The sequence below is a fragment of the Mchenga conophoros genome, linkage group LG20, assembly GCF_057382185.1.
Source record: "Mchenga conophoros isolate Kocher_MC1m ecotype Shallow Benthic linkage group LG20, M_conophoros_male_GT1.1, whole genome shotgun sequence".
Taxonomy (NCBI): domain Eukaryota; kingdom Metazoa; phylum Chordata; class Actinopteri; order Cichliformes; family Cichlidae; genus Mchenga; species Mchenga conophoros.
In genome coordinates, this window is record NC_140545.1 from 12833505 (window position 1) to 12858147 (window position 24643).

Consider the following 24643-nt stretch of genomic DNA (forward strand, 5'->3'; position numbering starts at 1 on the left):
CATTGCCCTTACTCACATATAGACAACAGCAAGAGATGGTTTGCTTTAAGTGCATTCTCAATATTAGAAACTATTACTTTTGGTGTTTGTGCTGACCAGGAGACCCACTCTGAATCCACTGAATGCAAACCTGTTCTGTTCCCACATAGATGACAAAATATATTTATTTAAAGATATAGGTCATACATACATGTGCATATAAAGAAAATGTCATGTAGGCCCACACATAGTCCAGGGTTAATGGTGTGAAACCATTAAAGACTATTTTGTGTTGTTCAGTGAATGCTGTTGCTGCTCTCAAATCAGTGTAACATGAAGTGGGAGTGTGTGTGGGTTAAAAGACTGCTTGTTTTACAGGTGGATCAAAGGGTGTGTGTGTGTGTGTGTGTGTGTGTGTGTGTGTGTGTGTGTGTGTAGAGTAATTTTGCCACCTACTTCTGGATCAGTGTTTGTGATATCTCCTGGTATAGAAAGAAAAAGCATCTACATAACTGCGTTTGACTTCAGTTTTCCCAATTCACCAAATTTAAGAAATATGTTCCCATAGTTACGGGGGTAGTTGTAAACATGTGTAGACAGCTGGGGAAAATGGCTGCAATCATCATCAGCAGAGAAGCACAAATCTGTTTGGACTGATGACAGTAAAGTAAAGCTGCTGCCACCTTTCACAGCTAACAAGCCTGTTGGCTCACCACTGTTATTTATTCTTTTTATTCCTGTGCCATGCATATGTGTGTGTTCTCCTCAATTCTATACACAGCCGACATTTTTGCCAACGCAGTTTAGATGGAAAAGATGCAAAAAAAAAAGGGAAGAGATGCTTTTAATAAACTGCAGCATTGGTGCGATTTTGAGGCCAGCTATTCAGGCTGAAGTATAGAAGAAAAACTGACAAAAGGTTGCTGGGTTGAATGGTGTACAGGACCGAGAGCAAGTGAACATAATGAGCAACCTATTGGGGAAAAAAAAGGGTAAATGGCAATTAAAGCTTCAGGTGGCCTGTTAGTTGTAGCCAAATCCCTTAAAACTGAATGACGCAGATTTAGCTGTGTCAAATCCTGTCAGTCTGTGAAACATTTTACGTTGATTGCTCCACTTTTTTTGGTTCTTGAAAAAATACTTGACTTAAATACTTGGATATCATGAAAATGAAAACTCATTTTGAAGATTTTAACAATAGTTGATCAGAGTTGCATGAAGTTTGTTGTTTTTTTTTTTTTGTTTTTTTTTTACCAGGATTTTGTTTTAATGTGAGCTACCACTAGCCGGTGGCAGTAATGCACATATACTAAAGTAAATTGTTTGCCAACCTCCAGTTAAACAACACGAATGGATGTACCATGCAGTACTTCCTGGTATAGATTCCATATGGATATAGTTTCCACATCTGAAAAGTAAATCCAGTGTGGAATAACTTTAGACTTTATTTAATAATAATAATGGATTGCATTTATATAGCGCTTTTCGAGACCCTCAAAACGCTTTTCAATTCCACTATTCAGTCACTCTCACATTCACACACTGGTGGAAGCAGCTACAGTTGTAGCCACAGCTGCCCTGGGGCAGACTGACAGAAGCGAGGCTGCCATATTGCACCATCGGCCCCTCTGGCCAACACCAGTAGGTGGTAGGTAAAGTGCCCAAGGACACAATGACCAAGACAGACAGAGCAGGAGATCGAACCGCCAACCTTCCGGTTACAAGATGAGCTTCCCAACCCCCTGAACAATGGTTGCCCTGCATTTTTATGAGTTTAAGGCCTCATTGACTAATTCCAAGTCTTACTGAATACAACATGATGGTTTTTCTTTTTTTTTGTAATAGTCTTGTTAGAATCAACGAGGAGGTTAAAGTGTAAGAAACAATAAGCTCATGTTCTCTGGTCCTACTACAGTGTGCATACAGTGAGCAGTTTAACCTGTAAAATGTTTTATTTTATTTTAAACTGATCGTGGCCTGTCTTCCTGTTATAGCTGCTAAAATCACCTTGTGGAAACTGTCAGTGGTATCGCTTGTTAGGACACATATTCTACTTACTATACGTTTGTTATAAACTTCACAGTTTATTCATTTTTGTTTTGTTTGTTGTTGTTGTTGTTGTTTTTCTTAAATCCTTTCAATTTTGGTTCAAAATTAATGGAAATACAAACTGAAATCTGTTGCTCAGTCTAACCAGTTGATAGAAGCTAATACACGCTTTATAGCTGGTTAGAATTAAGTTGAAATATAAAGGTAAAAAAAATAGGGTGGGGTCAATTATGGTTCAGTAAAAATGGATTTTGACATAGTCTTGGACTAAATCAGAATCAGAAAGGGTTTTATTGCCAAATGTTGAGTGGGTTTACAACATTAGGAAATTGCTGCGGTGCTTCAGTGCAAACATACTGTTATAAATTAAGCTTAAATAGACATGAAAATAAAAATGAGAATAAGAAATAAAAGTGCTAAGTAGATAGATATATACATGATATATACATGAGTGCAGGTGGTGATCAGTGCCAAACATGGAATGATGCAGTGAACACAGCGTAGGGTCATGTGTTAGTGGTGGGAACAGTTATACGGTTATTGTTCATGTGTCCAACAGCAGAGGGGAAGAAACTGTTCTTATGGCGAGAGGTTCTGGTGCAAATGGACCGGAGCCTCCTGCCTGAGGGGAGCAGGTCAAACAGACTGTGTCCAGGGTGAGAAGGGTCAGCTGTGATCCGAGCTGCACGCCCCAGTGTCCTGGAGGTGTACAGGTCCTGCAGAGATGGGAGTCTGCAGCCAATCACCTTCTCAGCAGAGCGCACAACACGCTGCAGTCTCTGTTTGTCCCTGATAGTGGCTCCAGCGTACCACACGGTGATGGAGGAGGTGAGGATGGACTCGATGATTGCAGTGTAGAATTGCATCATCGTCCGTGTTGGCAGGTTGAATTTCTTCAGCTGCCTCAGGAAGTACATCCTCTGCTGGGCTTTCTTTATGACAGAGGTGATGGTGGGCTCCCACTTCAGGTCCTGGGTGATGGTGGTACCCAGGAAGTGGAATGAGTCCACAGAGGTGATGGGGGTGTCAGTCAGGATGATGGGGGGGAGTGGGGCTGTGTGCTTCCTGAAGTCCACAATAATCTCCACTGTCTTCTGGGCGTTCAGCACCAGGTTGTTGTGGCTGCACCAGGACACCAGACGTTCAACCTCCCTCCTGTAGGCAGACTCATCCCCGTCCGAGATGAGTCCAATAACGGTGGTGTCATCTGCAAACTTGATTAGCTTGACAGACTGGTGGGTGGAGGTGCAGCAGTTAGTATACAGGGAGAAGAGCAGGGGAGAAAGAACACAGCCCTGAGGGGAGCCGGTGCTGATGGTCCGGGAGTCCGAGACATTCTTTCCCAGCCTCACATGCTGCTTCCTGTCCGTCAGGAAGTCAGTGATCCACCGGCAGATGGGATCAGGCACATTCATCTGGGAAAGCTTGCCTTGGAGATGGTCTGGAAGGATGGTATTGAAGGCAGAGCTGAAGTCCACAAACAGGATCCTGGCGTAGGTTCCTGGGGAATCCAGATGCTGCAGGATGAAGTGTAGGGCCATGTTGATGGCGTCATCTACAGACCTGCTGGCTCTGTATGCAAACTGCAGGGGGTCCAGGAGGGGAGCCGTGAGGGTCTTGAGAAAGGAGAGAACCAGGCGCTCAAAAGACTTCATGACCACAGATGTCAGAGCCACGGGTCTGTAGTCATTTAGTCCAGTGATCCTAGGTTTCTTGGGGACAGGGATTATGTTCTGAATAGTGCAACCAGTGTTTGAGAATTTTGCTTTCAACTTAAGCAAAATTGGTGGATTGCTTTGCAGCTAGTGTCATGTCATCACGTCATCTTGGCAAGCACAGTTAAACAGTATGTTTGAGTTAATCACCGATGATAATGAAGGAATGATGAATGGTGGAAAGCAACTCCAATATTATGCTTAATCTGTGGAAGGAGGGGAAAACACATGTTTGGAAGAAAAAATGGAGTGGAGGAAGGATGGTAATGAGAAGGAAGGAGAATGATGACGGTTAAGCAGTGGTGTAAGAAAAAAGAAAAGCAGGTGCTGGAAAATAACTCCCTTTATACCATGGTCCAGGTGAATACTTGATTTTTGCTGCAGGGTGTCTTTTGACAACAGGGACACAAATGATTACAATTTCTTACAGCGCAACACAATGCTAACATCAGATTAGTTACAAAAATGAGAGACTTTGAACTGATCCTCAGAAATCGTTAGCTGTCCACAGCTACTTTATGCTGAATGGGGAAAATCTCTCCTGTAGTTCATTAAATCCTTGCAGCCATCTGACGCAGCAGTACGGATATATTGATAAACCTGCTGCCTGTGATTCAAGATGCTACACTGAAACCCATGTCTACTATGCCAGGCCAACAACGCTGTGTTTCTTGCTTCAGTCACAAGAAGTGCCATTGATTGCTTTGAAATAAACATGTTTCTGTACACTTCAAATAGATATTTTTACCCATGTATGCTGAAGATAGTGATAGATATACTTGAATTTTATTGAAGTTTTTTTTAGAGGCGCTCATACTCGCTGATGATAAACTGATGAGGTACATTTTATTAGCAGCAGCTGATTGCTTCTTACCCTCTTAATTCCTGTGGTTATTCCTATAGTTTTTCACATGACTGTATGATCATGCTGAGCCCAACTCTGTACTAAATAAATGTCAGGCCAAAATATTTCTCCCCTCTTTATTTCCTGCTACTTACCTTCATGCCTTCTGCTGCTTCTCTTTCTTTATTCTTGTCTTACCTTCTTTCTTGCCTTTTCTCGATTTCTTCCCTTCCATGCTTCCTTCCAAAGCTGGTACAGCTTGCTGGGTAAATATTTGTGGGGGATACAGGGTGCTGGAAGGCCTAAGCTGGGAGGATCAGCAGAGGAGAGGCTGCAGTTGTTGTGGATTAGCTGCTTGTTTTGTTATAATACCACTGTCTGCTTGCCTGGGTTTTGGTACTCACCAGGCAAGCTGCGAAATCAGAAATCACGATTTCTTGAAAAATGTATGAGTAATGCAGCTCATCACTGCTAGGCTTTAGTTCCGCTTAAAGAGGCTGGAATCACAAAAAATAGGTCCTGTATGTGAAGGTAATGCTATCTAATGGAAGTCAGACTCCTAAGTTTGAACTTGGAAGGAAAATCTGGGAAGTTATAAAGATGAGGTTTGAGGGGAAAAAAAAGGGTCCTAAATCATTGATGGACAAATGATGATCAGAAATGTTATTATTCAGTCAGATATGGGCACAGTCTGAAGTGAGAACCAATTTAATATGACTTAGGAACAGAGCGGCTATTTTAATGAAATAGCAAAGCTTAAATTTGGGAAAATTGTGATACATAGTTGTTTGTTGTGTCTATGCTCACAGTGCAGCAAAAAATCAGATATGCTGCTTATAATATAGTTGAGCCTGTTGGCTTAGCTTAGCACAAACACTTGCTTTTATCTTCATGCTAAGCTTTCGAGTCCTTCATATTGCTTAATAGTGTTTCTTTTAAAGTCAAACATATACTTTCTAAATAATACATTATACATCTCTTTCTGCATTTGCCAGATCTTAGTTATCAGAGGGCACAGTTACAGAAAGGTATCTTGAACGGTCCCAGGGATGTATATATCAGCACTTTATAAGCCCTACTTACAATACTACAGTCACAAAGGCACACAAATACACACATTAACGCTGCAAAATCACACGTTTTACTAATGCTGTTTTTTTCCCTGTTGTTGTTTTTGGTGTGCGTGTCTTTAGAATTTGGAAAGGTATCAACAAAGCAAAGAACAGTTCCACCAAGCTGCCTCCAAGACGGAAGAAAATGTCAGGTGAGACGCACAAGCACTCGCACACCCGCACATCTTATACAGTTACCCTAACCGCGACCTGATTTAAACCCTCGCGCTAAGGCCGAGGCTCATTCTCTGCTCTCTGGTGTCGGAAAATGAAGACCTGTTAAAATGTCATAACTCACAAAGATAACCACGCAAATACACACAGACACACGTTTATCTGGAGTCCAAAAATGAGGAGATATGATTCCTGGAGCCTCACACACCCACCCATCCCCACACTCATACACACTGTGACTCACACTTATCCATGCACACAGTTGAGTAATTAATGGCAATAGATTGTAATATTTTTTTCTTATTGTTTAACCAGTTGCATTCTTACCCTAGAGCAAACTGAAAATGTGATAAATGTTTTAATTGGCTGCTTTGATTAAGCTGCATCTAACAATACCTTATTTCCTCATCTTCACTTCTCATAGTGGACTTTTAATGAACCGCAGCTGGGAAAAGGTAGTTAATTGTTGCTGCTGAAATCAGTTTTTCTTTTTTCACTTTTTTAAGGGGGGTCATCTCAGGTTCCATTTGCATTAGAAGCCAGAAGTGAGTTTGCTGTTAAAGGCCGAATGCTCTCAGTACAGCTAACTGGTAGTTCAAAGTTCAGATTCACTGAACAGCAATTTTTATTAACAAAGCAGGAAAAAACAAAGAAATTCAGGGAGCGACTGTGACAAACACAGGACCAGAAAGAAACTGGGCCCAGTCGGTCTGATGGCCACAGAACATGGGAACTAAATGAGGACGTTGAGCACCGTGAAGCAGGACAGCCATTGGTCAACTCACTGACAGAAGATGCTTTAACAAAACTCAAAAACTTGAACATCTTGGGTGTACAAACATATTCTGCAGTGCTCAGTTCAGACCCAGGATATTAGTCCACTTGGGAACTATATTAGGAAACTTCCTGCCCTGTTCAGCCATCTGAAAACAGCATTATTACCTATATAATAATTAAAAAATTTAAAAAAAGGACAATTGTTTGTTATACATGCCTGTCAGAATAGTTCACAAATCTCTCTTTAAAAAAAAAACAAAAAACAAATCCAAACATCCTTTCCCTTAGATGGTTGAAATAAAAGAATTGGCTGTATCCTACCTGTGTAATCTTTTATTCCTGCTCCTTGCATTATTTAACAAGCTTGCTTGGAGGGGTTTTGTCTAAATCTTGTTGAACTTATTGTTCACCGTGTTATTTTAGATTATGGGGGGTTATCTGCTGTTAGTTCCAAAATCTTTTAACCTTGGCTTTACATATGTGTTGAGTGGAGGTGAGTAAACACAACAGGAAGGCTTTGCACAAGCTCGATTTGTATTTTGGAAGCTATCAACTTGAACTAGCTATCAACTGCAGGAGCTCATGTACACTGACGGTGGGTTATTTTTTTTCTGTCAGAACAGGTGCTTTATCTACCTGATGTGTGTGTGGTTGTACCCAAAAAGGGACAAATACTGTATTCAGACCACATAAATTATCTGTAACAATGAGGAAAATGTATTTATTCACTTTATCTTGACTAAACAGTATTGTTTAAAAGCACCCAAAGAAACTAACAGGCAACAGTTGTGTAATGTTTATGAAAATCTTACCCTAACACAAAATTGAAAATTTGTACTAGTGTACTGCTTTATACCCATCGATAGTCTGATTTAACTGACATAGGAAGACTGTGCAGAAATCCTCCAACAGTGGAATTGAGAGAAACGTCTTTTATATTTTATATTAAACTTCAGGCAGACCTTAGTTTTTAAAACTATCCGAGGGAAGTTTCTGAGTGCTGAGCAGTAGAACAAAGCTACTGTAAAATAAGATGTGGGTGACTCGTAAACCGCCCAAGCTCCACTGTCCGTGTTATTCTGTGCTTTGTATAAGCACGTGTTTATGCCTGCTGGTATGTGTGGGATGTGTTTAATCCACAGTTTAATCCTTGGCTTTGGCTGGCAGCACTCTGGGGCTTGAGGAAGCCAAAGAGCACAGGGCCAATGTGTCACCATGCTGTGCGCGCGTCTGTGTGTGTGTGTGTGTGTGTGTGTGAGAAAGGAAAAAGAAGATGAAGAGAGTAAGAAATTCTGCAACCTGTAGCACTCTAAAATGTCAAACTCAATGGAGCATAATAGAGCAGCCTCAGTAACTTTCCTATCATTCCTTGCCTTTCATTGCTTTGCCTTCTTTGTCCAACTCTTCAGGCCTGCCAATTACAAATTACTTTTCCCCTTTATTTTCTAGAAGTTCACTGCATTCCAGATTTCTTAACCAGATTCAGACATTTTTATGTAATGAGAAAGATTTTTCAAGCATAGTTCACATTTTGATTATAGCATACCATTTCATCTACTAGTACTTATCACAGGTACCTACAGTTCAAGTAGCCAGCAATTGTTAAGTACTGTAAATCAGAAAAACATACAACACTTGCAAGTCTTTACATACGTATTTTAACCAGGTTATTTCCACTTTTCATTCCACTATTGTTTCATGACAGTCCAGACAAATTGGAATTCCCGCAGAAATCAGGGGTTGACACGGAGATACATGGTGTGTATAAAGAGATGGATCCAGACAACAGAGACTGATAGAGAAAAAAGCCTACTTCTGTGAGCGCACTGGTGTTTCACAGAGACGTGGCTACAGGAATTACCCCAGATTGCATTGTTATCATTGACATCTGTCAGACAGTTCAGTGTACATGGTACACCAGGGAGGGGCAAAGAAAGAGGCAGAAGGTCTGCAGCCTTTATTAATAACACATTGCGGTACCTTGGGCAGATTCCTGTGAAGGACTGTTTGTTTAGCCCAGATGTTTAAGTTTATCTGCCCGCGCCTAACACACAAAGAGAACTATCATGTACTGTCTTGCTGTTGTCTGTCCTTCCACTAACCAGGCAACCACATATGTCATGTTGATACAAATTACTATATATATGGTTCGTACATTTGATGAAAGACCTCTATTATGCTTTTACTGTTAGAAGTTTTGTCCAAATACAGTTTCAGTAGTTGGTGAAATGGGCTGTGATGTTGATATCTGTAGTAGGACGTAGGCTTGTGTGGTAGTTTATCAGTCAAATTGTCACAAAATAAGCAAATGTTATAAAAATAAGCTGTTAATTATTGCCAAACCCGTCCCCGAGGCCCCCAGCCTCCCACTTTCCCCCTTTTCATGTTCCTACATGTTGGTTAACAGTGTTGCACAATTTTTGCAGTTTGCTTTGAAGAGCCATCAGTTTCACAAGCCTAAAACTGAAGTGCTGGCAGGTTATTTACTCTCCTAGAGTGGGATTACAGACAGTAAGAGCTAAGGTAGGGTCTTGTTAGAAGAGTCAGTCAATGGCTCTCAATCTAAAACAGATTTCTGCAGTAGTTCAGAGCAGCTCAGTTTTATGAGTAGTGCACCACATGTGGCCTCTCTGTTTTCCAGCTGCCACAAAAAAATATATAAATGTTTAAATAAATGATGTCTCATATCGATGTCCTGTGGCTGTAGACGTTTCATAAACAACATTGTTGTTCTGAAACAAAGAGATTGATGTAGTTTCTGATATTCACTTAGCAAATATAAAACTCTTCTTCTAAATTGACAGGTTTTTCACACGTTGGCAGTAGAATTGGAGTGAAAGAGGCATTGTGATGACAACGGCCTCCTCTTCAGAGTAGTCGAATGGGAGTGAAATGGAGACAGGCAAGATATACTGTATACTCACATCAGATCACTCGGGTCAATAATCCAAGGTGTTTTAACAAGGCCAGCTGTCTGTTACAGTGGCAGTCCAACTAGTCTTAATAGCCACCCTTTGTCAGATTCTTCCAACATGTGTCGAACGTACCAGTCAACAGAGATCACTCAGTCATAAAGCCGACGAGTTGAGTCCAGATAGATAAGCAACCTAGTTTGAAGTTGTTGCTGTGCTGTAAGAGAAAAGCCAATCAAATACAAGTCTGGATTGCAAACAGATTTATAGCAACCTGAATTTGAATAGAAATGCTGTCAAATAAAGTTATGAAGATTAGGTGTAAGATTGGGTGTACAAATCGGCTCCGCATCAGCTACAGATGGATCCGCACCCTACATATAAGCTTTTTGTATATTCTTGTTTTCTCTATCTTAGATACCTTAAACAACCTTTAGGCAGCTGCCTGCTGCAGACTGTATTTGTGATCAGCAAATTATTGGTTAGTTTCGACATTAGTTAGGGTGCAGCTGAAATGGAGCTGCAATGGAAAATCATATCACCTGTTACTTTCAGTATTTCCCGATAGCAGAATCTTTTTTGCTGCAGTCTGAATTTTAACAGATTTGTCCTTCACACAGATCCACAGTTTTCTACCGCCTGTGATCGAAAAACTAAATTCACTACTATGTCCCACAACAAGCAGGCAATGACTGTACACCCAGCTATAATCTTTGTTTCTTTGGATATTTGTGCAGTTCACTCTGGTATAGCAGACTGGATTCACATTCGTGCATGAATGGATTTGAGAAGTTGCCGTTTCCAGTGAAGAATGAGAAATGATGTTGTTCAGTAGATTGTTTATTTATTTTTTGCCCTGTTTCCTTTGGAGTATAATGTTTAACAAAACAACAAAATAGTATTAAAATGAGATGTTTATTAGTTTAAGTACAACTTAAAATTGGTGATTAAAAAAATAGGATGACAGTTTACAAAAACAAGAACAGGCATAAATGAATTATTACACAATATATGGTTTTTATTTTAAAACTAGAAGATAGCTGGGCCCGAGTGGGAGCATTCATCTTTATTTCTATTATGCACATTTTCCAGATGGACACAGACGGATTCTTTACAGTATACATTTTTATGGAAATCTTTTGCATTACAGTCATCAGAGCCACTGTGGAAGGCTAAGTGAAATGATGTGTGCAGCATTGTTAAAGGACTGACAAAAGTGAGAGGGAGTCCTTTGTCTCTCGCAAACACGGAAGTTAAAGTGAAGTCTGAGCACTACTATATAGTGGACCCGCTCTTCTGGGTTACGGTTGTGATGGAATAGGAGAGATGGGAGAGGATGAGTGAAGGAGTGTAGAGAAACAAGATAGAGGGGGGAAGAGCATATGTGCCCTGAGTCAATTGAAAAGCTGTCAGGGAGCAGGTGCCTACAAGCTACAAGCTAGAGATAAGAGGCAACCCTTTCTCTGTAGCTGTTTTCCTCTTCACCTGTCCTGCCCTATCTCTTTTTCTTATTATCGTCTTTTTTTCCACCACCACATCAGTATTAATCAAACCACTAACATAAGAGTAGTCAGAGTGATTCAGAACCTCCAGTGTACCAAAATGTCATTACCTGATAACTTGTTTACCTTCTGTTGTTGCTGTCATAGGAGAACTTCTCTGATGTTAGCACGTTTCCCTTATTGGGAGACAGAGTTTTGATTCTGGTTCAAAGCTAATTAGACTTTAGTTTTTAAGATTAGACTGCTGTAGAGCTCTTGGTCAACACATTGCCTCCTTTGTTTACAGGAGCACATACAGTATTAGATCGGCCGTTAATTTATGGACTTGTTTTGCTTTTTCACCGTTTGCTGTTGGACCCAGGAGTTTGAGGTTTTGAGTTCATTATGCTTTTTGATTTATGTTTCAGTTTTTCTTTCTTTTAGAATTTTGGTCAGTATTTATTTTACTATTAATAGAGTTTCTGTTTTGTTTTGGGTTTTTTTACTTGGGTTTACACATCTTGGTTATCTTAAGTTTGTATATATTCTCTATGGTTTATTTTTTAGTCTTGCTAATAGTCTTACATTAAGTCAGTGATGACTTCAGGTTTATAGTTATTTCCCCTTTTGTGTTTCCATTCTGTTCCTTCCATCAGTCTCATCCCTCTCTTCTCTTTTGTCTTCTCCTGCGTCAAGCTTGTTTAGATCTTTTATGTTGGTAACTGTTGTTCCCTGTGCATGTGTGATTTTCACCCTCCCTCCCACCGTCTCGTTATGTTAATTATCTTAAGCTTTGTTCCCCACCTGTCTCCTCTTCCCTCATTAGCTCTTGTATATTTTGCCAGTCTTCCTTTGTCCTGTGTTGCGTTGTTGCTTGCATGCGTTCCTCTGCCTCGCCTTTTTTTCCTCAGGTATGTTCTGGAAGTTTGGATTCCTTGGCTTGGTGCCCTGTTAGCTTTTAAAAATTGGGCTTTGTGAGTTTCCTGGACCAAGAAACATTAAAGGTTTTTTCAAGTTTATTTACATCTTGAGAGTGCTGCGTTTGGCTCCATACGTTTTTGTCTTTTTCACAACATTTCATCACACCATCACCACCTTGGTATTTTGATTGGTTTACGGAGCCTGACAGGAAAAAGCAGGACTGCACAAGTTGTCTATCACATGGTTGCAGTGCCCTAAAACAAACCCTGCCTTGTTTTTAAATTTATGGAAAGAAAAGAGAGCAAAACATTGTTATTCATGTGACAAAGACATTATTTTTAATGGTTTTTTGTGACATCACATCGCATACCACTGCCACAATGAGAAGTAAAGTTTGATTTTTTCTAATAAGAAAAAAATCAAATTATAGCAACATTATAGCATTGTTTGGATTTTCTTTTGTTTACATAAATTATTATGATTTTTTTAGCACTATATACAAAAATAGCTGACAAAACCTCCAGGTCAGTGCCTGTGATGCTGTCAAATAAAGCAGCCTTTATTCCAATTAATTTAAAAAATGCATTTATTGTAATTTAATTCTGAAATATAGCTCATGTTAAGAGCATGATTGTAGTTGGAGGCTATTACTGGAATAACAAAGCAATGTGTCTGCTCACACACGAGGTATTCCAGACTTCCTACACTACGTCACAGCATTTGATTCTCTCCGCTTTTGTTTTTTTTCTCTCTCCTCGGGTGCTTATTTGTATGAGATGTTAACACGATTTTCTAATTACTTGCCTGAAACACATTAGAGATACCAGCCCTTTGTAGTTGACAGGATAGAAATAAAATGGTGTATAGGACAAACAGTGCCTCATATGTATAGCCAAAGCCATTAAGGAAAAACACAAAAACATCACTCTTAACTCTGAGAGAAGCGCGGTTTCGAGGTGATAAAAGCATCTTCCTTATCAGTCTCGTAGCTTTCCCGGAGGCTTTTGTAGTCACTGGTGTGTTTTCGTGTCTCTTCCATTTTCCAATTTCTCACCCTTTCATTTCTCTCCCTCTCTTTGTCTTGGTAAGCTGCGTGGTCCAGAAGTCTGAGGCCTCTGTGTTCTGCCCGCCTCCGCCTTCGCTGCCGGAGATTAAAAATAATGGGCAGCACCATTAATTAAGCGACTAATCTTACTGTTTATTTTTTGTCATATTTACTGCTCACAGATGCGTGGAGTACCCCACCACACCACCACCTCCAAAAAAATTTAAAAATTGCTATTTCCACTCGCATTTAGAGTGCTTCTGCAGCACGCACACACGAAAATGAACAACAACAACCCCATACATGGCTCAGCGGGCTGTCAGAGATGCCACTTTACCTCATTCCAGCTAAAAAAAAAAAGAAGAAGAAGAAGAAAGAAGTCCCACCACTCCCCACCCCGCTCACTCTCCTCCTCTTATTTATTTATTTTCGTAAGCGGCTCAGTTAATATTGTTGATTTAAGACCTCACCTTCAATTTGGTGTAGCATGTGGACAGAGCTTTAGCTTTTGCTGCAGCTGAACCAATTTTCTGCTTCAAGCGCCTTTAATAAACCACGTAGCGCTATCAGGAGGCTTTGGCTTCCCTGATGAAGGCCATTTATTTCAAATTAAAGGAGAGTTCCTTATCTTTGGCGGCCTCAAACGGAGGGGGAGATAAAGATGGCACACTTTGGTGTTGTACTCTCTGTGTTGTTAATGGTGGGACCAAAAAGAAAAAAAAAGAGGAGGAGGGCGGGCGAGGGAGAGAAAAAAGTAAGAAAGAAGACAGAGTTGGAGGGAAGGCGAAAAGTGGAAGAAGAACGATTAATCAGGAGATATAAACCATTGGAGGTTGTTTGGGGGGAACCGAGTAATCTGATAGGCTGTCATCTTCTTCAAATGGGCTTCTAAAAGAGAGCCAATTGATGCTTCATTCCATCCATCATTCTATCTCACTTTCTGTTTTTTCCTCTTCATCTCTGTTCGTTTTCCTCTTTAACCTCGATCACCTGCGCTCAGATAAACTCCGTTGCCGCATCCATGATATTTTTCCTGATGATAAAGTGTTTGCGTGGATATGGATATGCTGTAATTGAAACGATGGGGTCAGCTTCTCTTCATGAGTCAAAGTCTAAAAGAGTCTTTAATTTGGCTTTCAATTAAATCCGGTGTTAAACGCTCCTCGTGGAGAAAGCGAGCAGGGACACAGTGCGGAGATCGACGTGTTGGCATGTAGCGAAGCGCGTGCATGCACGGCGCCCTTTGATGTTTACAGCAGACGTGTGCGCACGTGCCAGTCTATACCTGCGTGGGTGTACATAACTCTCTTGTCTCTGCTTCAATCAGTCAGAATCCATTACCGCGAGGCGCCCAGGCAGCAAGCCTGTCGTAGTTAACAATCACACAGATAGACAGGTAAAGACAAATTATAATACAGCCCACATATCAAATTAAACACGGCTAATTCAATCTCTCAAAGCACACTTTTCTGCTGTATTTGATCAGAATGATCCTGCCCACTCAATTAAGTACGATTTAGCGCTAATTGTACGATTCACAGTGAAGCACGTACTATACACCCCATAGGTTGTTCAAACAGGTTGGCACGTCTAGGTGTGAATTGTTTTTTATCTTCACTCCCATTTTTTTCTACTTTTTCTTAAAAGAGTTTCTTTTGTTCTGATCTGAGACAAAATAAAATTAAAAAGACAGCTTTAACCCAGAACTTGAACTTGAACACAGCTGTAAAACAAGTGTTCAAAATTAAACAACACAGTTTGTTGTTTGGTATTGTTACAGGTATAGACAAGTGACACAATTGAAATTGGTAAAGATGTTTATAAAGTATTTTAGGCCTAAGGTGAAAAACTGTGGAGAGTCGGGAGAAGTACTTTTAAGAAGACTTAAGAACTTCTAAAGCAACGAGAAAGCCGTGGAAAGTGTAGTTGTGCCGGAGCACTGAAAGCACCATCAACTGCTTTCCCCCCCTCTAAGTGAGGAAATGGCATATTTGTGATTTGCATAGTACAGTTATTTCTCATCCTCCATCCTTTCAGTGTCTGTCATGCAAAAGGTCCAGTACAACAAAACAGCTGCTGCAAAGCTGTTTGATTCACATCAGTTTATGAAGTGGGTAAGATGTAAACGTCCCAATTTAAAGAGTGAGTTTATTTTTTAAACCTCCTATAACACAACTGAGATTAAAGTTGGACACACTGCTAACTTCATGCGGTCTTAATTGTTAATGGTGTAACCATAGTTGATCAGCTTTACGAGATGAGTCCCTAAAAAATGATAAAGCTTCCCTGATTGTTGTGTGTGTAAGGTCGGGGGGCGGGTTCATTCCACTGCAGGGCAACCTGCCACTGCATGTGGCAAATTTGAACTTGAACTTGATTTAATCACCCTTCACGGGAAAAAAATTTTTTTTTGGCGTGTCCAGCCAGCTTTCAGTGCAGCTAATGTTGTTAAGACTGCTCAGTCCTGTTCTCTCCTCCACATTCAGAGGAAATAAGAAGAGAATATGAAAGCTTCTAATTGCTTGTGGGATCCTTCTGCAGATGGAAGTTTGTGATAGACCAGAGTCCTCGCTGCTGCACTGGTGCATTTCCCCACTTTTCACCAAATATGTCAGTGATGTGATCATTTTTGTTACTGCTACCAAGAAGGTTATGTTTTTGGTAGTGTTTGCATATGTGCGTGTTGTCATTCTGTCTGTAAACACAATAGCTTTGCGAGGGTGTAGAGTGGGCTCATGTTAACAATTCATTAAAATTTGGCTCACCTTCACTAACGGCTTCAATGTCATCTTAATGATTTATCGGCCTAAATTTGACGAAAAGATGCGTAACTTGGAAACTTTATTTTCAACATACAGAAAGTATAATATAAATATTTAAAATAACATGTCACACTTGACCTCTGACCTCGCTTTTACATTTAAGGATACCTTTCTTTAAAGTTGTCCCCCAAATATATTATATCTTTAAAGAAAGTATTAACTTATTAGCTTCATGTCCAGTTATTTACAATTCAGTGCCTATTATCCATGACCTACTCTTACATAACGTTTATATACAAAGTACAACACCGTTGCCTTTAAAGTAAATACTCAGAGGGCTTCTTGTTTCTGCTGCTACATCAGGAAGTGAGCACATCTTTAATGAGACTGATCACAAAGCCTGAGTGATCTAACCTGCAGTGTTTCATTAGTTTACTGTCACTTAGTTTTCCTGCTCGTTCTCTGCTGCTTCAGAAACTGGTAGCAGTCTTAAAGATCCTCTTCCCCTCTATTAACAGTTATTCATCATCAATGATCTCTTTAAGGGTGCCAGGATGCTTTGTAGATGACCTTTATCTTTACAGGGATTTGTCTAATGGAAAAGTTCAGACAAAGTTCTTCGGACAGCTTGCTGTTGTTTAAAAGAATAATTTCAGCATTTAGAAATGCACTTTGCTAATAAAAGCTTTTTAAATAAGGTCCCCAAGAGTACTTGGAGGCCCTTTTTTATTTGTCTGGTACAAATGTTTCCTTTGACTCCTGATTATAATTTTGTGATCTAAGCACAAAATCACTGCGACCTCCCGAAACACAGTTTTGACCATAACTAGGAAATTCTCATTAAGCAATTATGACAAAATTTCACACAGCATATGTTTTGATGCCAGACTATGATGTGCATACCACATTTTGAATGTAATGTTCTCCAAAAAGGCTCTTTGTGTCAGTATTTAAAACTGTAATCAAAAAACCACATTTCTGAAATGTTTCAATGAATGAATTCCATGAACAAAGTGAGCTGATGAAGTTGTTTTGTTTAGTCACTCTAGTTGACTCTGTCTTGTCTGTCTGTGCAAGCTTCTGCTTTTTGCCTTCCTTTGTTTACAGGCTAGTGTCTGTCTGTGAGTGTGCTGCTGGAGAGTTGGTGAATAACAGGTTTTTGGAGCTTTTCTGCTGAAAATAGCCGTGCTGCCACCAAAACAGCAATAGACAGCTCTCTTGGATACTTGTAAACTTTCATAGATTGTAAATGCATTTTAGATGCTTTTTCTTGCAGCTTTTCTTCCCTCTAAGTCAGTCATGAATGTGAGACTGACAGCTAGAGTATTGATTTTTTTTTTAAAGTTGTTTTTTGTTTCAATTGTGATCCAGCATTTTTCTCTTTTTCTGAGCAGCTGACCTAAGATAAGATAAGATAAGATAGAACTTTATTAATCCCTCGGGTGGGTTCCTCTGGGAAATTCGACTTCCAAAAAGCACAGCAACGACCGAAGTTACAGTTACAGAATTGTTATATATATATATATATATATATACACACACACACACACACACACACACACACACACACACACACACACACACACACACACACATATATATATATATATATATATATATATATATATATATATATATATAAATACAGAGACAAATATAAATAAAATATACAAAGGGGATAAATAGAATAAATAGGAATAAAAAATAAAAATACAAGTGAATTGCACATTTCAAGTATTGAGTCTATTGCACTGTTGACTATTTACAAAAAGTATTGCACAAGGTATTGTACAGTGAGGTGAAGAGGCACTACAGCTTAGTTGTTCCCCCCTCCTTTGTCCTCCTGTTTCCCCTCCCTCTCCCCTCCAGAGAGGAGTTAAACAGTTTGATGGCGTGTGGGACAAAGGAGTTTTTAAGTCTGTTAGTTCTTGTCTTGGGGAGAGACCTACCTGAATTCATGTTACACTGATACTATGTCATCAACTAATCAAAGCTAAACTGATGAATGAAACGTTGATTTACAGAAGATGTAAGAATCTGAATGAATAGTGTGATGAGTTTACTTCTTCTTCTTTTTTCTTTTTTTTTATTTGAAAGCCTAATTTACACTAGCAGTAAGAAACAGAGGTACAAAAATGACAGTTTTTTCACTCCGTCTCTCTTGTTTCTTGTCTTTTGCAGGCCTCGCAACACAGAGGCAGTGTGTGCTGGCCTGCAGGCTCAGATTTTATCCTGTTACAGGGACAACAAAGACCAGACCTTAAAGTGTTCTGACCTGGCCAAAGAATACATGCAGTGTATCAATGCTGCAAAAAAGGTGAGAGCTTTTTCAATCTGCAAAGATATAATAAAAAAGTGTCAGGGATGGTGCAAAGTGTTAATGTGTCATAAATGTAACGCTGAAAACAGAAAGATTTGAGATTTATTTTTACATGTTATGAGGACTCCACCTATAGCCTTCACCTATCGTTTTTGCACTTTGGTCCCTCTACAGATGCAAAATAATCTAAAGTAAAAGTGCTTTTATTTTGAAAATGCATTTAGATTGTTTATAAGGATTTATTCATTTTTATGAAGTAGTAGGAGAGTAGGAGAGATTACAATAACTAATAGTCATTCACCTTAAAAAAATGTGTAATCCCGCCCCCTCACTGCTAAGTTCTTCTTTAATAGTCGCTTCAGGTTTTTCTAAGATTTTTATTTATTTATTTTTTTAAGTTGGGCTATACGAGCTACTTTTCAATAGTTGATTTATTACCTGCAGTAGATGGGATCGGCACAACCTGGTTTGGAGAAGCAGCCTGGGGTAATGCATGGAAGCTGAGCAGTGCATACTTTAGGACTGGGACATCACTGAAAGCCACCTTGATTTAAGCATATGTGATATTTAAAATATTTCCATTCTTTTGCTGTTAGACAGCCTTTGAGGACAGGAAGCTGAAGCCAGTTTCCAAAACAGCAATTTGAACTTGCAGGAGTACCGCTGAGTGACTTAGGTAGTTTAACACGTTTAATCAAAAACACCAAAGTCACACAATACCACAAACAAACGAACAGATTGAGCATGTCCCGTTTTCTGCGAGGGGAAAATTACTGTTTTTGTCAACAGAGTCTGGTGGCTTTAATGAGACTTCAGGCTTCAGTTCCCAGTATAAAAGGACTGTCTGTATAGCCTTCAAATAATCCAACCTAACACTTTAATGCACTCCTGTCATCAAAGGAAGTGCAGGGGAATACTTGATGATGGTGTCCCTGCAACAATAGAAGGACCCTTAGAGTTTGCCTGGTTTATGTGGCTGATTTTATCGTTAACTTTGATTTTTCTGTGCAGAGGCCAGAACTGTGACAAAATTGCACCGCTAATAAAGATGCTCTGATGTGTTCTGTCAAAAAACAATGTATAAAAGAGTGACACAAACACAGCCCCTTAACTATACGTTGCCTTAATAGCAATTTTTTTTGTCAGACAGTGGCGCTTAGTGCTAAATTTCAAGCATTGTCCCTGAGGCGTGTGTTTGTTTTTGTTTGTTTTGGGGGGTTTTTAAGCCATATTTCCATGTAACATAATTGCTCATACAAAGGTTCGAAACAGCAGAGTGCCTTCTTCACGTCTGATTAGCTGCCTTGCCATTAACTAAATTAACAGCAGAAACCCCACTGACGCTACTTCTCTCTGACACTCTCAGACCTTCACCTGAAAGTGCGGTGAACACTTTGTAGACAAAATGATCTGTGCAGTGTTTTGAGATGCAGTTTGGGGACAGTTGAGAGGTATAGTAACTTGTTAAAAAGGGATATACATTAACAGGTCACTTTATTAGGTGCAATTTACTAGTACCGGAAGACGGATACACTCTGGTCATAAATTCATGAACATGGTCAACGATAATACTCAGGTAGGCTGAGGTGATTAAAAGATACTCAGTCTATTAGTCAGTTAATTACTCAGTCAAGGGGCTTGATTTTGCCTAGAATATATTGCCCACACTATTATCCCCAGCAAGAGCTTGAATCTTTGGCACAAGAGAGGATGTCTGTGAAGGTTCTCAGTCATCCAGGTCATCGTAGTCAAAGGAGCTTGCAAAGAAAAGCGTCTGGACTTCTTTAAGTTGCTTGAAGACGTTTCACTTCTCATCCGAGAAGATTCTTCAGTTCTAAGGTCAAATGGTGGGGAGTCCCAGATTTAAACCTAGTGAGAGTTTCCCCCCCACAGAGGGACAAAAGGACCTTAGAACTGAAGAAGCTTCTCGGATGAGAGGTGAAACGTCTTCAAGCAACTTAAAGAAGTCCAGACGCTTTTCTTTGCAAGCTCCTTTGACCACAAGAGAGGATGGAGCCATGCTTTATTGTTGTTCTGACCCTGCCATCCAAATGCTGTAACAGAAGTAGGAGACTCATCAGACCAAACAGCATTTTTCTATTGCCCAATTTATGAGTTGCTGTTGACTTCCTATGAGCTTGAAGAAGTCTGGCCATTGTCCTCTGACCTCTGACATCAACGAGGCATATTGATGGATATTTTCTATTTTTCAGTCCATTCTCTGTAAACCCGAGAGGTGGTTGAACATCCCAGCAGATCAGCAGTTTCTGAAATACTTAGACCAGCTTGTCTGGCACCAACAATCATGCCACATTCAAAGTTACTTAAATCACCTTTCTTCCCTTTTCTGACACTTGGTCTGAACTTCACCAGGTTATCTTGACATGCCTAAAGCATGCAGTGAGTTGCTACCATGCAATTGGCTGAGCAGATATCTGTGTAAACAAGCAATTGAACTGGTGTACTTAATAAACTGACCTTTTAGTGTATTTGGGGATCTTTTAAATCTGATATTTTTATTGAAAGCATGCATATTAACATTCTTATATGTTCTTTGGAACTGAAGAAGACTTAATGAAGTAGCTGGTCTGATTTTAAGTCAACAAGAGAGCATCACCCAGTTGATGCAGCAATAACGTCTGCAGAATTTTAGGAGGGTATGAAGCCAAACCACCCACTCTGTAGACACTGTCTGACTGTGTAAATAAGATTATATAGTAGTGAGGATAGATTTTATAGGCTTTTTTAATGATTATTTTATTTATCATGTTTTTAAGCTCTCTTTTTTCCACCAGAGGATGTAGTTTATGTGATCAGGCATTGCAGCCAGATTTGTCCTTCATCTTTAGTGTCAAATCATTTTTAAAGTAACTTTTAAAATTCCTCGTGTTTCACTGCCGTTCAGCCTCACACATAGAAAAGCAGTGATTTGACTGAATTACGTTACACTGAGCTGTGCAGGTTTTTGAAGATAAATATAAAAAGATGCTGGAGCATCAAAAGGCAGTTTAAAGGTTACTAACAAAGTTAATTGATGATTAAATATCACAGAATACATTTGCAATTGGAAAGAAATAAGAGAGGCATATAAAGCTTTTTAAATTTGATCTAACTTCCAGTTAGTTGGAGTTACTTTACCTCCAGTAAGTCAGTTTCATTTCTGCCTGGCTCATTTTCTGAGCTCTTAGTTTTTCTTTGTTTTGGTGCTAATAAAGGATTTTTTTACAGGCTGGATTCCTTATACCATTTTTTTTCCTTTTACTTCTGTAGGCTCCTGAGATGAATCATCAGTCTGTCTCTGATGATTTGGCTTGGGTTATCTACTAGTTACTGAATCTTCACTCTTTTTATCTCTCTCATTCCCTTATATTTTTATCCACAATGGAAAACTCAGATATACATTCACTTAGAAAAATTGAACCTTTATACTTCACTTTTTGGCACCGCCTAATATTGAGTTCAACCTACTGCTGTTTTATTTAACAGCATCGAAAAGTCCTGTGTACATTTCTGCAGCAGCTACAAGTTGACAGAACGCTAGAGAGAAAATGTGAGGAGGAAGCTGCAGGACGGGCTACTCGCAAAGTTTGTACGGTAGAAGCATTTGAAGGTACAGCTGCTCATTATGCACTCGAGCAGCGTATTACTATCTCATGCTGGTCTCTGCTCACATCTCCTCTGTATTGCTCAGGGGCAGTGAGGCTTACCCTGGAACACAGTAATACAACGTGTGATAATCAGCTTGCTGAACATTGATACCTCTGCTGTTGTACTGCTGTATTGTGTGCATGGATACATGCACTCGTGTGCTCGTTCAGCAGCGTCTGAACTTCTGTTTATGTCGTGTATGACAGCATGCAGTCATAAATTCACATTTTTAAATATGCAGCAATGTTTATGTTCTTATATTCGTTGCTTACTAGGATTGGTGTGTGTGTGTGTGTGTGTGTGTGTGTGTGTGTGTGTGTGACAGAGAGTGGGAGACTTTCCTCCATATATTAGCTGGTGTGAGATAACAAGGAGTGAAGGAAGACTCTTTGAAGACAGTCTTTAAAGACTACAGCAGAGCATAATAATACATTGGCCCCCGAGGCATCTCCCTGACTTTCACCCTGTCAATTTGGAAGTTTATAAAGTTCTTCCTCCGTTTTGTGTCTTTAAAAGCTGTCACAGTTAGTTTGGTTATCGCTGATAACTTTTTCCCAGTGCAGTAGCAGTGACACAGTAAACTCGCCAAGTGCTAGTGAGACAACAATTAGCAGAACCACATGGATAGTTTTCAAAGTTGATTGCTTAGAAGAGCTTTTAACTTACAGAGTATCAGTCTGTCCTGTTGTTAAGACCATTGTGAAACCATTTTACCTGCTAAAGTTTGACAGCCATTTGTTTCTTGTTCGTGGAGTTTGGTTATAAACTCCATATGAAGGTTTGTTAGTAATTGCATTCTAATATAAAAATGCAGACAGATTACCAACATGTTGCAGTCCCTCTGAGTACGTAACCACCGATGAGTGCAACCCATTTTCAGCAGGTTTCTTTGGGACTCGGCTAAACTCTTTGCCATATGGTTGTATTCTAGATAAAAGCGGTATTGCCGAGCGCCTCTGTCATTTAGCAGTTCAAGTGCTGTCCTGCAGCAAGTATGACCTTTTTAGAATTTCTGTTTCAAATCTATGAGGTTCTGGCTGAACTAATAGAGTTAATCACTGTGTTATCACAAACAGACTGCACATAATTTCCAAACTGGTCCCATTCAATCCCAAACTGATAGCCTACCGATTATCTCACTGATGTTTTATCTGCGTCTTCATGCACCAAAGACGCTTTTAAAACAGCAACTCAGTGCGATTGGTCGCACACCTGCTTCCTGTTATCAAAATCATTTCAATCACAAGTTCGTTGCCCACAGTCACCATCATTTAGTTTGTGCCTCAGGCTGTAGCATAACTGACTTTGTGTCATTCACTTCATTTCTTTGAGCAGCATAATTATCAGCTAGGCCTACTTTGGTTTTCTAGTTGTGCTAGAAAACCAAGCATTGCTAATACGAAAAATCTGTCAGCTGCTAATGACACTGTTCGGCTAACACTTTCCACTTGGCTAACAGCTACTGTGATAGTGTGACAAATGAGGGTTTTTATGACTGCGTAAAAGAGTACAAAATATGCTTATGTAAAGCTTTTGTACAGATATAAACTAAACATTACTCTTCTAATGTATTTTAAAATGACTGCATCTTAAGAAGGCTTGTAGGCAGAGAACCTGGGGAAAATTCATAAATGTATTTCATCTTGCTTATAAGCAGAGCTGATGAGTAATGTCTTCTGTTTTGTGAATCAAAGTTTTAATCCTTTCAAAATTTTGCAGTGGACTGGACCATGCAAGAGAGATTACACTACAGCTGGTTAGTTATTTAATAATGATAGGAAATAAGGACGTCTCCAGAGGGGAGAGAAACACATGGTGACTTTTCATTCCTGAGCTTTTAAGTGAGTGAAAGAGGACTTAATTGGGACAAAATTGGTCCTGTTCCTTTTTTGTCTCTCAGCAGAGGTGACTGTGATGTGTTTTGATCAGTGCCACAGCAGGTCAGTAGACAGACATGCATATCGCAGACGTCTTCCTGCTGGGTTATGCTTCCATCTTTATGTGTACCCGTGTGCACGTGTTTGTGTGTTTGATGACAAATGAGCGGAGGATCCCACAGAGACGGTGCAGACAACCTCTAGTCATTATCCTCTGGGAGGCTGTGCCTGATGTGGGCACTACTACATGTAACGCTTACACACTGTCCAGACACTCTGTGGGATTCTCTAGTCATTTATCAGCACTCTCAGATGTGAATACATACACAACACACACACACACATGCTGTCTGTGTGGCTGGTGGGATTCTCAAGTCATTTAGCCTCAATCTAAGAGACAGCCTGCTTTTGATCAATGTCAGACGCTCACGCTCACCGTGGAGAGAGGAGTGAAAGGCAAGAAACGAGACAGACATGAGAGAGTGCTACTAAAGAGATTTGTAAAAGTCATTTGGAATATCTGAGCAGAGAAACAGAACAGACTGAAAATGTACCAAAAGATGGAAAATACACATGAAAGAGTCCTTTAATCTGAACCATCTAAATAATGTGCCACTTTAGATCTTTGCTAAGTTTGTGTCATACGAAACATATTTCACAGAAGCATAAGTATTATACTAGATACTGTAGGGCTGTTCAATATAACGATATATATCAGATGACGATATGAAAACATCTATCATTTCATATCACGCTATCGTTTGTTTCGTTTTGTCACAAAATAAACTGTTTACAGCAATATTTTTTCATCGTTTTGATGGTCACTGTATAATTTCTTAAAGTTCTCTCTTTCTCTTATATTTAATATAACCACACTACGGCTGGACAAGCGACGGCTTTTATGCATTGTCGTTAGCAACAATGACGATAAACCATCACATGGCTCCGCCGTCCGCTTCTTTATTTTCCACATAAACTTTTCAAAATAAAGATGAAGATTCTGTGGAGATTTTTCAAAATAAACTGA

At 39.7% G+C, this 24643-nt stretch overlaps 1 protein-coding gene across 3 annotated transcripts in view; it reads left to right on the forward strand.

Annotated features, from left to right (window-relative positions):
- The window catches only part of LOC146550493 (MICOS complex subunit mic25a-like), a 74390-nt gene that overhangs the window by 34491 nt on the left and 15256 nt on the right, over window positions 1-24643 (forward strand). For all 3 annotated transcript variants that reach the window (XM_085258927.1, XM_085258925.1, XM_085258926.1), the window contains 2 exons: window positions 5781-5851; window positions 17953-18088. In XM_085258927.1, the coding sequence (XP_085115053.1) occupies window positions 5781-5851; window positions 17953-18088 (207 nt within the window). The remainder of the gene's footprint in view (window positions 1-5780; window positions 5852-17952; window positions 18089-24643) is intronic.